The sequence below is a fragment of the Rhopilema esculentum genome, chromosome 14 (assembly GCF_057945365.1).
Source record: "Rhopilema esculentum isolate cy_ngs chromosome 14, ASM5794536v1, whole genome shotgun sequence".
NCBI lineage: Eukaryota > Metazoa > Cnidaria > Scyphozoa > Rhizostomeae > Rhizostomatidae > Rhopilema > Rhopilema esculentum.
In genome coordinates this window covers 8653087-8667221 of record NC_142828.1, presented here as the reverse complement: position 1 = coordinate 8667221, position 14135 = coordinate 8653087, and the positions used below count along the sequence as shown (strand labels likewise).

The window sequence follows — 14135 nt, the reverse complement described above, 5'->3', positions numbered from 1 at the left end:
TTTTTTCACTACTGTCTTGTGCTCGGTCCTTTTGCGCTGTTTTGTGTAATTGTTGTCATTAGCTTAATTGCCGATTAACAAAGAGTTTGTGGCCAGCTGAAAACATCTGTCGTTTGATTGAGTAGTAGTGAAATGGACGTGCTTTTAAGTTCCTGATTTTGTCGTTAATAGTTCGTGAAGTTAATTGTAAACCCAGTTTACCGATTCATGCAATTTTGCCGCCATTGAAAATGATGAATTTCTATGAATAGTCGAGCCGAGAAATCTGAACACAAGTACAATGTCTACTTGGTGTAACGACGCACGATTTGAGCAGAGCTTCCAATGCATTTGCAGTCTCATTGTGAATCTGAAATTGATTATATATGAAGTTGCGGAAATAATGCAGAGCTGTAGAGAAAACGCTGTGACTCAAATTATTCATTTTTCTTTTAGATGTATCTTGTAGTTCAGTTTTCCTACAAATTACTTTTAACCAATGAAAATACCTTTAATATTTTCTTAAGAAACAAATATTTTTTGAACATTTTAAGAAGGCAATTCACATCTTTTTTTAAATCGTAAAATGTTCAATTTTTTTGAAAAATACGTAAAAATTTTTGTTTATCTTAAAATAAATATTTTTCAATATTTTGAAAAGTGAAAATTTTAAATGAAAATTTTTTCATTTTTGAAATGGGATATTTAGTTCACATTTTCATTGATCAAGTTTTTTCATTTTTTTTAACAAAAATCATTTATTAATCCATCTTGGAATAAAGAATTTTTGGCAAAGAATTTTTTGAAAGATTTTGTGAAAACTGAAAATTTTCGGAAAAATGAACATTTTACGACAAAATGAAAAATTTTTGAAAAATGAAATTTTTTTTCAAAAAATGAAAAAAATTTCTAAAAATGAAAATTTTTTTTAAAAAAAGAAAGTTTTTTTCAAAAAATGAAATTTTTTAAAAAAAATGAAAATATTATAAGAAAATAAATTTTTTGAAAAAAGAAAATTTTTTTAAAAAATGAAAATATTTTGAAAAAAGGAAAATTTTTTGAAAAATGAAAATATTTTGGAAAAATGAAAAGTTTTTGAAAAATGAAAAATTTTTGAAAAGTGAAAATTTTATGAAAAATGAATTTTTTTGAAAAATGAAAATTTTTTGTAATTTAAATTAAAATCAATCTCATTTGGAAAAATAAGTTTATTATTCTTTATGAAAATAAAAACTTACTTCAATTGGAAAGCTTTTGAAAAACGAAAATTTAATTTCATTTTTTGCTTAAGATGATAAGATCTGAAATGAAAAGCAATTCAGTGCCAGTATGAATTCCAATTTGTGCAGGTATCAAAACTTCTTTAATCGTAGTAGCTAGTAACATGCTGTTACCGGGTCTTTGAAAAACCTAATCCTATTTCAAAGAATACCGTTTCTTTCTGTGCCCAAAAAGCTGTAAACTCAAAAAATCACTAACGAAAACTGTAAAAGCCGTGTTCCTCAATCGAATCAAAGGCCTTACACGGCATTAATTCGACTGTCTCTGAATTCCAACCAAATTTCTGAAAGGGCGGTACAACAACAGCATAATAGATAGAAGTGACAAATCGTTTCAAAGTTCTACAGTGTCACTAATCAACAGTCAGAAATACAACACAACAGGTGAAAGCACTATGAATGCCAACTGTTCAGTATGCAGAGAACGATGATTGCGTACCCAAGAAGCAGACATAACGCTGAGGGCGCACCAGATCTATCAAATTATATACTGGAAAAGTTGATTGGGCTTGTTCATGTTATATTTTCGGACGATTTTTGCGCACCTGCGCTTTAGGTGCGGGGCTGTTGGCACACAAAAGACCTATGGAAAATCAGCCACAAAATTGCAAACTTGACTCAATCTGAACACCATTTGAAATCTCAACTCAATCTGAACCTTCGACTCAATCTGAGCTTCGAGGAACCCCATTTGCCATCAAAGCCAGAAAAAAACAATACATACAGAAGAAGGTGAACTTGCTTGTTTTTTTGCTATGAAATCATTGCGAAAATCACTACCGTTCTATTGTGTTGGTAGAGAGACGCTTTTCACAAGAAGGTGCCCTAAAAGCAAAGAGTAAATCTTGGACGTGGGGCAACACTACTCCGTTTGGATGCGATATGGTGTAAACTGATTCTGGTCTCGTGTAAATGGAATCGAAATTGATTGGAAACCGGAAATCCTGCATTGGCCATAGAGATCGGTAGGAGGATCCCTCGTTAAAAATCTCCATACTCTACGAACATCCATTACATTTTGAAAACCCATCTGATTCCCTGGATGATTTCACAGACTGAACGATTTTCAACCAAAAATATTGTTTCTGTCAGTGATGTGGTTGATCTGGTCAACCATTGACTAAATAACTGATAGGTCAAGCGCTGCCTCACAGCTTCCTACAGTTACTGCGTTGTATTTACAGAATTTTGATCTAAGGGGGAAGGTCTTTGATAAGCAGGGGGACTAATTTTGGAAAATTAATAAGCTGAGGGGGGTTATTAGGCATCTAAGAGTAGACGCAACTTTCGAAAGCCTAATTAGAAGGAGTGTTTGCTACAGTTACCTAGCTTCTTTACGTTTTATACAATAATGCGTAAGGGAAATGTAAGTGACGTTGCAGCGACAGCTAAAAAGAGGGCGGGGTTTGTCAAAGAGCGGCGTATTTTACAAGCGGTTGGCTGAAAGTGGAGCTTTCAATAGGGTAAGTGTATATCCACTCCTGATACTCTGGCCCAACTGCTTCACAAGGCCACGGGGCCTTTGTGTGGATTGACGTTTTGTGGCTCTAATTCGTATGGTTTGCGGCATTAGGGGCCCCCGTCTTTCGTGCCAAGAAAACCGCATCCTACGTTGTTAACTAAAGCCCTGGCCAAGCAAATAAAACATCGGCATAAAACATCATCCAACATTGTTGCATAAAACATCATCCAATATTGTTGCATAAAACATGTTTTGGACGTTTGGCCATCATGTTTTACGATGTTTTATGATGTTTTATGTTGTTTCGCAAAATTTTATTTCCATCAAACACTTCGTAAAACATCTTAGACAGGGAAATTTTTACAACAATCTAACCAAGTGCCTATTCTTAAATCTCTCAAGTAATTTTGATGATTTAGCATATAAAGAGTACTTTTAGGTTTGAAATATTTTTATAACTTCCCAGGGGGCTAGTAAATTTTCAATGTGGTTGTTTAACGATATTTTTAGGTAAACATTCATCACAAATAAAAATGTATCTATGAAGATGCTTATTTTCGTCATATATATGGACTGAATTTTTATTAGATTTACTAAAGTATATTTTTGTTAGAAAAAAACGAAGTTTTGATCATCGCAAATAAAAATGTGACGATGCAATTTTGTAATTGTCCATATATTTCGCATAGAACTGTGAAGTTCTCGCGTAATGAGCATATGGAGAAAACCATCACAGATGTTTTAACATTTGCTTGATTCGTTTAGACAGGACATAAAACATCGTCCAACAATGTTGGTACAAAAATGTTTTGTAATGTTTTACAGATGTTTTATTCGTTTGGCCAGGCCATAAGATCTTTGCAACAGTTCATTGAAAAATAGTGGGAACTAGTTATGGAGGAGCCAAGACTGATGTTCTGACGAGATTTAAAATTTTGAATTATGACGACATAACCTTAAAAACACCATGAAGCACTTCTAAATATGCAAGGCCAGTTTTTTGAGAAAATTGGGTAAGATATTGCCAATAAGATGAAAGTTTGCAATCGGATTATTGTTGTTTTGGCTTTGTTGTTTAAGTTATGAACAAAGACAAAATTTCAGTGATATACCGGAAAAGAGTTTATGCTTATGTGGTCATATCTCGGGCAAGTTGCAGCGTGTTTTAGAGCTCTTAGTGTTTAAGTTCTAATGTAAATTGTCATATTGTTAGGGGATAGAAAGCAAATGAGCAATCCAGGACAGGCAATAAAAGTGTCTTAGTGGTGCATGGTTGTTCAAGAAACGATCTAATGAAAATTCAGGCCCGTGGGAACCGGGGGAGGGGGTGAGGGGCTGGGCCCCCCAATAATTGTCAAGCTGTAGTATATTTTCTTTATAACAGTGTACTGAATGAGAAGGAATACAATGCCCCCCCCCCCCCCCATGAATTTCGTTCCGACGGCACTGAAATTTTCATATTGCTAGGGGATAGAAAGCAAATGAGCAATCCAGAACAGGCAATAGAAGTGTTTTAGTGGTGTATGGTTGTTCAAGATACGATAAAACCCAAAGGTATAACTTCTCAAAATTCACATTAAGAAGATGAAGGATCAGGTCCATCGAAAAATAGAAACAGCAAAAATTCAGAAACATCGAGATTTTCCAACACAAACTTTTCTACATATTTCAAAGTCGGAGTTTATGAATTGCTAAAAGTCTGACAATACAGAAGGTTGATTGAATAGTTTTGTAGGTTGTAATAGAGTATTAAATTTCAACGTTACTAGGAATCCTTTTCGTATTTTTGGCTTCTGACCACATAATCTAAAAGAGCACCAAGATTGGGTATGGTCACTGAAAGATTTGAAGTTTGCTTGCCGTTTGGCATATACCAAATTATAGTTATTTGATGGGGAAAAGCATGTGCTTAATCATAGCCCATTTCTAGCACATCAAGCCGGTTGTGAACATAAAGACATGGCTTCCAAGGAAGGGGGCCGGGGGCAATGCCCCCTCCACTTTTTTGCAAAGCAATAGAGCTTTTCTCAAAATCTTTTATTATGGGTGTTAAATTTTCCCTTTCCCCCCCCCCCCCCCCCAACCTTCTCATCAGTATCGGAACTCATTTTAGAAGTATTTTAATATGCTCTTTCAGGTTATGTGGTCCAAATTTAAAAATCTAAAAAGAAAATATTGTGACCTCATCAATTTAGAGCTCTTAAAGCAAATTGTTCGCTTTGACGTAAAAACTTTCAGCAGACGCGCTTCTTCTAAATCCGCGTACTGGGAAATAATCGAACTTAACTGTCGGTGACGATGACTTAAACCGGAATCCAACAGGAAAAGAATTTTATGGAGGTGTTTAGAAGAGAAGCCTCACTGCTTAAACGCATTATCTCCTCAGAAACCTGCTTCACGCTGGGAATTCTCCCATTGTAAACAACAATGTAAATTTGAATAAGGCGACTCAAGATGCGGTGTGGCATATCGAATTCTTTTCCTTTAACGCTTTAAACGCGAGCAAATATACGAGTCTTTCGCATCGAAGGTTTAAGAAAAACAGCTCTAAATGGATTCAGGGGAAGAACAAGTTGAAAATACCGAACCACAATTCGAAAAGCAGTTATCAGAGATTGTAAGAAAGCACCCGTGCTTGTACGATAAAACATGCAGGGGTTTTAAAGACAGTTCAATTGTTGACAACGCATGGCTGAACGTTTCAGAGAGACTCAAACTTGCAAATGGTAAGGAGATTCTGGTTTAAAATTCCAGTCGACATATGATACGGCGTTTATAAAATACGCCGAGAAAGTCGAGTAAACAATTTCATCGCAGCTATTCGCTCAAGGTAAAATATCTTGTGCTTTAGGAAGGTAAAGTGAATGGAAGATTCTTCAAAATCCAGCATACCGACCCATGTTGTTTCTGACGATGTAGGCCTATATCACTGCTTTTCGTTATGTGGAATGAATTTCTTGCACGCAGAGGAGGTGAAATGAAAATTAACATTGCCATATTCACTTACTCGATAAACAAACCCTTTTAACCTGCTCAACGATGTGCAACTGCAAATGTTTATTTAATTCTTGAGGCTGTCAGCATCTGAGGCTGTGTTGTATTATCTTTGGTTAAATATAGGTATGTCGAATCGAAACCGTTTCATTTTCAGAGTTGGAGGGGAATAGGTAGGGGCACTATGTCGGGGAAGGGGCACTTTGTCGCAGAAAAATTGAACTGTTCCACAAATTCTAAAGAGGTCCCTTTTGAGTGGCACATGCCCCTGGTTCACCCCCAGTTCCGACCGACACCCCTGGCTAAATACATGCCATGACGGGGCTATGGGCTGTCACTGGTGATGCCGGAAGAGTGGGACAAATGAAAGTTATCCTCTCCCCTTTACTAAGAGGTGTAGAAGGGTGTCCTTTTTTATAAATTATCTGAAAGTTCATTTTTACACGCATTAACTCTAATGTTTATTACGTAAAACTTCAAAACGTGAATGCCGGGGGAGGTGTAATTTTCGAAACCTACTCTTTTCCATGTTATACAATAAAAACAGTCGATATGTCAAGAAATACGGTAAGACAATTAACCGTCTTCCTCACGCACTGCTAGTCCTAGAAATACGTGGTGGTTGTGGAGACAGAAGAGTGGACTTCTAGCAATGTTTGCGGAAAGCGATCCCCGTTTTGGAGCATGCGTAATAATGATAAAGTTCAACGCGCAGTCAAACATTTCTTTGCCCTGGTATTTTGCAACCAGAATCACATTCAGACACACTTGTACCGTAGTACCGTAGTGCAATCACATTTGTTCCGTATTACCTTACTTCAACCACATTTCGAGTAAGGAGGCATCCTGTTAAGTCTGCCTCCTTACTGGAAAGTCGTAGGTTTAGGCCCCCTCCCCCCAAAAATAATCAGGATTTTCGCCACTGGACTCTGGTGTGAGCTAGGTGCTCCCTTTCTTCCCGGTTCAGATATCTATTATTAAATTATATTGACTTAACTATATTGGTTTAAATTATATTGACATAACACCAACCAATAACTATATATTTTCTGCTCGTATGCTCGTATGCGTCGAAAAATGCTCGCATATTTTCTAATTATATTAAGTTTCCTTTGAACTTTTATTGCAGGAGAAGAAGCAAGACGACTTTTTGAAAATTTGAAAAAGCGGTATAATAAGAAAAGAAATTCATTCAAAAAACTTCAGTACACTGGTGCGTCAGAGATAGACATCGGGATGGCGAAAAAGAATCTGGACCAGTATAGATTCATGTCTTGGTTGATACCATTCATCAAAGTGAGACGCTTCAAAACAGCCCTTTCACCCAGAACGGCAGCTGTTGCATTTGATCCTATTGACAATATGAGCAAGAGAGCAACATATAAGCAAGAACAGAGTTTTGAAAGAATGGAAAATGAGTCGCGATTTGAAGAGCAGATAGACAGAAGCTCGGAAGATAGCATCGATCTCTTTGCTAGGCTCATGACAACAGAGATGAGAAAGCTTTCTGCCATAAATCAAACCATAGCGAAAAACCAGATTCAGAATTTGATTTACAACTTGCTTATGGAACAAGAACAAACACAATAAAGATCTTTATATAAAATCAGCTATACGCATATCAGAGACTTTTTACCTGAAATTTGTGACACTTAAAATTGGTTATATTAAGAATTTAAAGTATTTGCGGTACCTAAGCCTTTTTTAATGGTATTAAAAATACTGATAGTGATTTGCTTAAAAACGTTCAAACATTGATGTATTGTACGATTCCTAAATGTTCATGTCAGAAATCCAACATAAGTTTGATAAGAGACAAAATCTTGCCAATGATTTTAATAAGAAACCAAATGAGGAGACTCGAAATCTACCTGTGGACAATTTAATACGTAAAAGGGCTCCTGCGGCAAAAGGGCTCCCAACTGATGACGTCATAGCAAAAAATTATTGTATGCTGATTATAAAGCCTGGAATTTTACCATAAAATACTAAGATGTTAACACATAAGAGCTGTTACCCATCTACCCTACAACGCCTTATTTACTTTTGCCTCTGGCAGCATACAAAGTTTAGAAGACTGCTTAAAGATCTCTTTGCTCATTGCTAGTTGAACTGTAGTATTTTTACTGTAAATATGTTTTATAACCTCAGGAATTGTCGTGCTTCAAGAATATACGGTTCTGCTTCAGTTCCTATTAGCGTTATTGCTTGTAAGCGTTATCACAAAAAATAACTTCAGTTTAAAAGGTACATTTCACAAGTCCGAGTTAGATTCTGAAATATCATTTAAAACAATCTATCAAAGTAAGGTGTTGTATTTGTTTGCTAGTTTGTTTGTATTTTCAATAATACTCCTCACAGACGTCAGACATGTAAATTACAATTACTGTCTTGAGCCCTATCATGGCTTTTTTGACAAGCTTGATACGAAGTAAATAAACTCCCAGCTATTACAAGTAGAGTTTGTGGAAAGACAAGGGCATTGGTCTTCTTATGGAATGGTAAGTTTAATAATAACAATGATTAAAAGGATATTCACAAACAGAGGTGCAGGAAGCCATCTTCATCAAAACTCTTTCTAATAGCTTTTTTCATCTCTTCTTACGACATTTCCCCACCTATCAAAGCTCTTCTTTTCTCCAATGCCAAAAACATTGTCAGTTTAAGACATTAAGCCTGGTTCTCACATCATCGCCGATGATGGCCTTGCTATGCTTGTGATGTATGCGAACATGACTTTTAAATGTCACCGATCATCGGCGATCATCGCCGAAGAACCAAATGGGATTTTTCTTGCGATCATCGGCGATTAGGGAAGATATATAAAAAACCATTATCTGGACTGTTCGGTGATCATGTCTAGTTTCATGTCTAGTTTCCTGTCTACCTCCATGGCCACGCTGCGCAAAGGAAAATGGCTGAACAGAAGGATTAGTTCCAAGAAAGAACCTTATCGGATCCGCAATTTATCGAAGAAATTAGAATATCTGGGCATTTTTACGATACATCATGTAGAACAGTAAAAAGGCTTTAAAGGACAGGAAAAGGCTTTAAAGGAAAGTAAAAGCTAATTTCTGGAAGAAAATCGCAGAAGCTACGGGAAAGTCTTCTTTCTCGAGATATTTTCGAAAATACGTGGCAGCTTCGTAAATTTAAGAGTAGAAACAGAAGATAGGAGTGGAGAAGCGGAGGAGCGTCTAGCTTAAAAGAAGGAAAAGGCTCTTTGCCATTCCTCGCCTATTCTCGTTCTGATGTTTTATCTCATTTTCTGTGAAGTGATAGCAGAAAATTGCGAAATTGCACAATATATGAGAGCACTTGCATCGGCGATGATCTGCGATACACGAGAGCCAGGCTTTAAATACACGCAACTGATAAAAAACTTTCATTCAACATACATTGCAGTGCTGCCTTCGTTTGAGTAAATGCAGGAAGAGTTCTTCACCACTAGTATCAGAGGAATGATACTTAAACATAAAAACCATAAGTCGGAAGTAACAACACGAAAACAATTCCTTTAGTTCTGGTTGAGTTGATCTCCTTCTTTAGGTCTACAATCGTCCACAAAAATTATGAGACTGCTTTTTCTTCCTACCTCACAATAATGCCAACGTCTGTTTGGCGTATTTTACCCAAAAGAAAACCTATCGAAATTACTTTGTAAACCATTCGTAATTTTGACTTAGTCTTCAGACAGACATACTCGTATTTGTTGCTTAATCCTTCCACCGTCTAGATTATTTACTTTCACAAAAGGTTTCTCGCATACGATTTCTTAAGGCAAAACTGAATGTAAGCAGAAGCAAATCAAGCTGAACCATCTTCCCCCCAAGTTAGTTTTGACATAGCTACATTGAACATGAAATGAACAGAAACGTTTTTACCTTAGTTTATTGTGGAAATTCGACAGTCCCTAATGAAAAGGAGCTTCCATCATGTTGAATCCCCAACTGAAACCAATTTTGAAAGAGGAAGGTTAAAATCCTTATTTCATACCAAAATGATAAGGAGAAGCTATAAGCTTAGTGACTAAAATACAGTGAAGATCCCCTAGCTTGTTATTTTGCTTGCCATTCACCCCAATGCAATCTAAAAATTGAAAAGTTTATTCCAATACAGAGTTGCAAAACGTTTTGAGCCTTCCTTTAAACCTGCAAACTATATCCTTGCCAGCAATTTCAACACAATTTCAAATTACTGAAAAGACAGCTGGGCATTACCAGATAAATACATCTAATTGGGGATCTTCCAATGTCATTTTCTATTTAGCGCAGCATTAGGGCTCTTACAGGGATTTAACTTCAGGGAGGTCATGCGAAAGGTCTGTTTTTTATTTTTAGTCTTCGGAACCTTCGTGCAGAAAATTTGCTGTGTTGTCTATTTTGCACTTACAAAAAAAGTTTTTCATGACTGTATTCTGCTAACAAATTTATAATTCCTAGTAGGATTCTCCTGACCAAAAAACGATTGGGGAACGTTTTTTTATATTAACATGCTCTTGGAGGACTATCAAAGTGTCAGCGCACAATAACTTTCATCAACTGATCTATGATTGTCGAATGTTCCGCTCCTATTGCAGGTTTTTGAAAGATTACTGACTATGCAGGTGCGGCTCTTCATCCAACCAATCTTCCGATCTTCTATGCAGATATACGAAGAGTTCTAGTATACAACATTGTTCGAGTTATAGAGACGCTTTTACAGAACAGTTAATCAGTCGGGCATCGTAGGAGTAGTACTAACGGATCACTTGGAAGTTTAAAACTGCCTCAGTCTTGGCTTGCTTGAAGTAAAAATGGCTGCCTATGGCTTCAGTAACGAGAGATAAGAACCCATATATAGCTAACATTCAAACAGTTGGTTTAGATAAGCAGTACTTTTTGTGATTGGAAGAGCATAGCGCCTGGTGTTCCACAAGGCTCAATCCTTGGGTTTTCTATTGCTCAATGTTTTCATTACTGACATTGTACACACTATAGAAAGCTTAAACGTATGCCATTGTCCTCATTACAGTATAGTATTTAAATGCTGCAAAAACGTTGAGAAGCAATCGAATGTCTTGAGTGCGTTATTGAAAACGCAGTCTACTGGTTAAGGCCTATTACAGTCAATTCGTTACAGTCAATTCAAAGTTGAACTTTTGGTATCGCGTAACACGGATTCATAAAAATATAAGCATTGTTTTGAAAAAAGCAAACATTTGAATAAACTGAAGCTTTTCGTTTGACACTCTTCAGAGTATAAAACGTCAGAACATAGACCAAAAACTCTACGCTAGGAAATATACCAGTTGTGGATAGAAATAGGCCAATCAGAAACGCGAGCACATGACTGTTTAGGTTGGCCAATCAGTGCCGCTTGCCTATTGAAAATGTTACCAATGGAGTTTTAAGATTAAAACAAACTCCTTCTGTCTACACAATAGCGGGTCTTCCCTACTTATGTAGATAAATTCCGAAACTGCTAGATGGAACCACGATCGGGATTTGCCGCCTTTATAGTTTTAGCACAATCTGGTTATTCCAGTAAATGTTGCCCGATAGCCGAATTGCATGTTTTACTAGTTGTTATCAACCTGCAAGACCGAGGAGGAGAAAGAGTCCAAAAAACAGAGGAAAGCCTGATTGCTTACATTTAAAGTGAGGACTCAGGACTGTATATGACCACTGTTTCTTGTTGAGCTGAAAGGGGTGCAGATTTAGGGGGTATTTGGCACAGGGGCCACTAGGATTAATAGTAGTCAAAAAGCAGTGGAAATGCTGAGACTAAACATATTCACTGGGAAGCTACCAGTCTAAAAACTGGTAAGGGTATGGAAGAGGTGCCAAAAGAGCAGTGTATGAAGTAATGACATATACCACAGAAGGGGAAAGGTTTGAAATAGAGGAAGTGGGGCTAGACCAGACAAATTTTGCTAACGAAGAAAAAGAAAAAGTGAATATTTCAAGATTAAGTTCAGCCATTTGAAGGCCTTTTACCAGGGCCGACACGGGCAGTGATGTATAGGGGAGAGGTGGGGATCTTAATATTTTGACGTCTACTTCAATCTACGACGTCTACTTCGACGACAAATCTACTTCAATGGTAAATTGACGCATGCGTACCTTCTTATGAGCTCCCATTTGCTAGGTATAGGTCTAGCGACCTACTGTACAACCCGATTGGCTATATTTTAGATGCAGATATATTTCCTCTCAAAGTGTTGTTATCAAATTATTCCGCGAGGACCAACTTTGGATATTTTCAGACAATGCAACAAAAAATAATCAATTAAGCAAAATTGCTAATAATAAATTATAAAAAGCTAGGACGTTAATCATCAGCCAGTCATTGCAACTGACTTGTTGAAAGTCCTAAAATTTTCCGACAAGCATTTAGATTTTTCGACAAACAGCCTTGTTTATAGGAGTGGGGGGGGGGGCGATGCGCCCTCCCATAACCCCCATTGGCATCGGCTATGCTTTTTACATACCAGAAAGTAGAAGTGGAATATATGAAATCCACATTTTAACAGGATACCACGGAGCTCAAATATGCGACAAAACGGGGCAAGATTAGAAAATTTGATGTCATCAACAAAGAAAGAGAAGTATGAGGCTATAATCAAGAACAGTTGAAGGTGGGAATAACAGAGGAAGCTCCAGAAGTTAGAACCAAATTAAGAATGGTTTTTGATGACAGGGCAAACAAAGATATAGAAGCCGCTTGACACGATATAGACGACGTTTGACACGATTGCAAGAAATGTATTTTAAAGGGAGGTGACACAGGTAAAAGTGGCTTATATTAACACGTGTCCCCCAGCGCTTGACCAATCAAATTGGGCACAGAGAAAAACAAGTGAAGAGTTTCCGCCTTTCTGCAAATCGGCTCTGATCAATTTGGGCTATGTTATTTTTGGATTCGCTGTACTTATGCATGTCAAATGCCTTTGAGCTAACCTAAAAAAGAGTGTTCGTAAAGATCTTTCTGCCAGCTTCGCTCGCAAAGGGCATTGTCTTTCAATTTCCACACAGGGCCTCCGAAACCTCCAGATGCTATTGCCTACAACCAAGTGCCAAAATGATAACTACATCACTGTACTCAGGCTTTCTGAAATATTTTTTGGAGCCTTTTAAAACAGGTTTTTTAACCTCATAGAATCTTTGTTAGGATGCCCCTTTAAACAGGTGCCCCCCACACTTTTATAATGCTTCCTACGTCCTTGAGTGCAAAGCCGTCACTAGAAGATTATTCTAGAATGAACTCAACCCCTTTTATGGGATATTTTAATGGACAAATGGATCAATGGTTTAATGATTTGCAGAATGTTGAGGTGCCACAATATCTCTGAGACATTGCAATGATCGTGCTACATCAATTGATGGATGATTATCTGTTTAGTTGATTGGACCATTTAAAGTTAAAGAAGGAACACGATTGGTTTCAGAATCTTGAAAGCAAATGGTATGATTTACGAGGGAGGTTTATATGCTGGATGAGATTGAAGAGAATGACAGACCAAGTAAAATGGAGAAAGAAATTAGAAAGACAAATAAACAAATGCGGAAGAAATGACATACAGAGAGCTTAGAAAGAATTTCATCCTGAATTTGGTGAAGTTATTCTGGTAGTCAGAGCCAGTAAGAGCAAGCATAAATGGTACCCTGGCTGTCAGTGCCACAAAATTTAGAGCGCGTAAACGGAAAGCCAAGCGGAGTCCTCCTCTTCTATTTTCTCGTTCAAAATTTTGTGGCTCTGGTACCAAGGGTACATAAACGGCTTCATGGACTTGTATGCGAGGTAATTGAAAGGGAGGGGTGGAGTGTGTAGTGGGGTACGAGTGATAGGGAAAAAAAGATGTAGGAACGCTTTCAAAGAATTAATATGCCCCCTACAGATACACAACCAGATAGGTTATGGTTAACAGGTAGACCAGCAACGGCCATGGCAACACTTGTCGCAACGTTTCATTAACGTACGTTCAGTAGAATATTACAATTCATACCATGTACTATTTTAGGGGGGGGGGGCAGAAAATATTGGGCGCTGCAAAGGAGCAGGCAGGACTTTTAGAAGGGGAAGGAAGAGATGTACTGCAAGAATTTTATAGATTCTAGATGTACTGTTGTGTTTTGTTTAGTAATTCGTAAATTTTATAAACAGATTTTGGTTTCTACTGTAGTGTATAAATGCAGCTTGGAGAAATTTCACTACACGGTCTTAGAAAAGGCTATGGCCCATAATGCAGTCATTTTTTGTTTTTTTTTCGTTATGTCAAACAGTAAAAGCTAGTTTAGTTTAACCGGCGAACAGCGAAGAAGCAAGGACAGGTGCAACAATAGGCGTTACAAAGTTTTGCAACCAAAATAGACAATAACAACATCTGCAAGACAAGAGTCCATACAGAGTGAACATGAAGCAATTTGAATATTGATAAA

General features: G+C 37.2%; 2 protein-coding genes across 3 annotated transcripts in view; one reads left to right on the top strand and one right to left on the bottom strand.

Annotated features, from left to right (window-relative positions):
• The window catches only part of LOC135695945 (uncharacterized), a 76919-nt gene that overhangs the window by 28923 nt on the left and 33861 nt on the right, over window positions 1-14135 (bottom strand). The window lies entirely within an intron of this gene.
• Window positions 5213-8084, top strand: LOC135696103 (uncharacterized). The gene is made up of 2 exons (XM_065215382.2): window positions 5213-5447; window positions 6845-8084. The coding sequence occupies exons 1-2, from the start codon at window positions 5273-5275 to the stop codon at window positions 7303-7305; spliced, it is 636 nt and encodes a 211-aa protein (XP_065071454.1). The 5' UTR covers window positions 5213-5272; the 3' UTR covers window positions 7306-8084.

Bases quoted from the DNA above. Each gene is read 5' to 3' on its own strand.
- LOC135696103 (XM_065215382.2), top strand. From the start codon at position 5,273: ATGGATTCAGGGGAAGAACAAGTTGAAAATACCGAACCACAATTCGAA. The intron at 5,448-6,844 runs GTAAGGAGATTC...CTTTTATTGCAG, and splicing joins GAGACTCAAACTTGCAAATG to GAGAAGAAGCAAGACGACTT.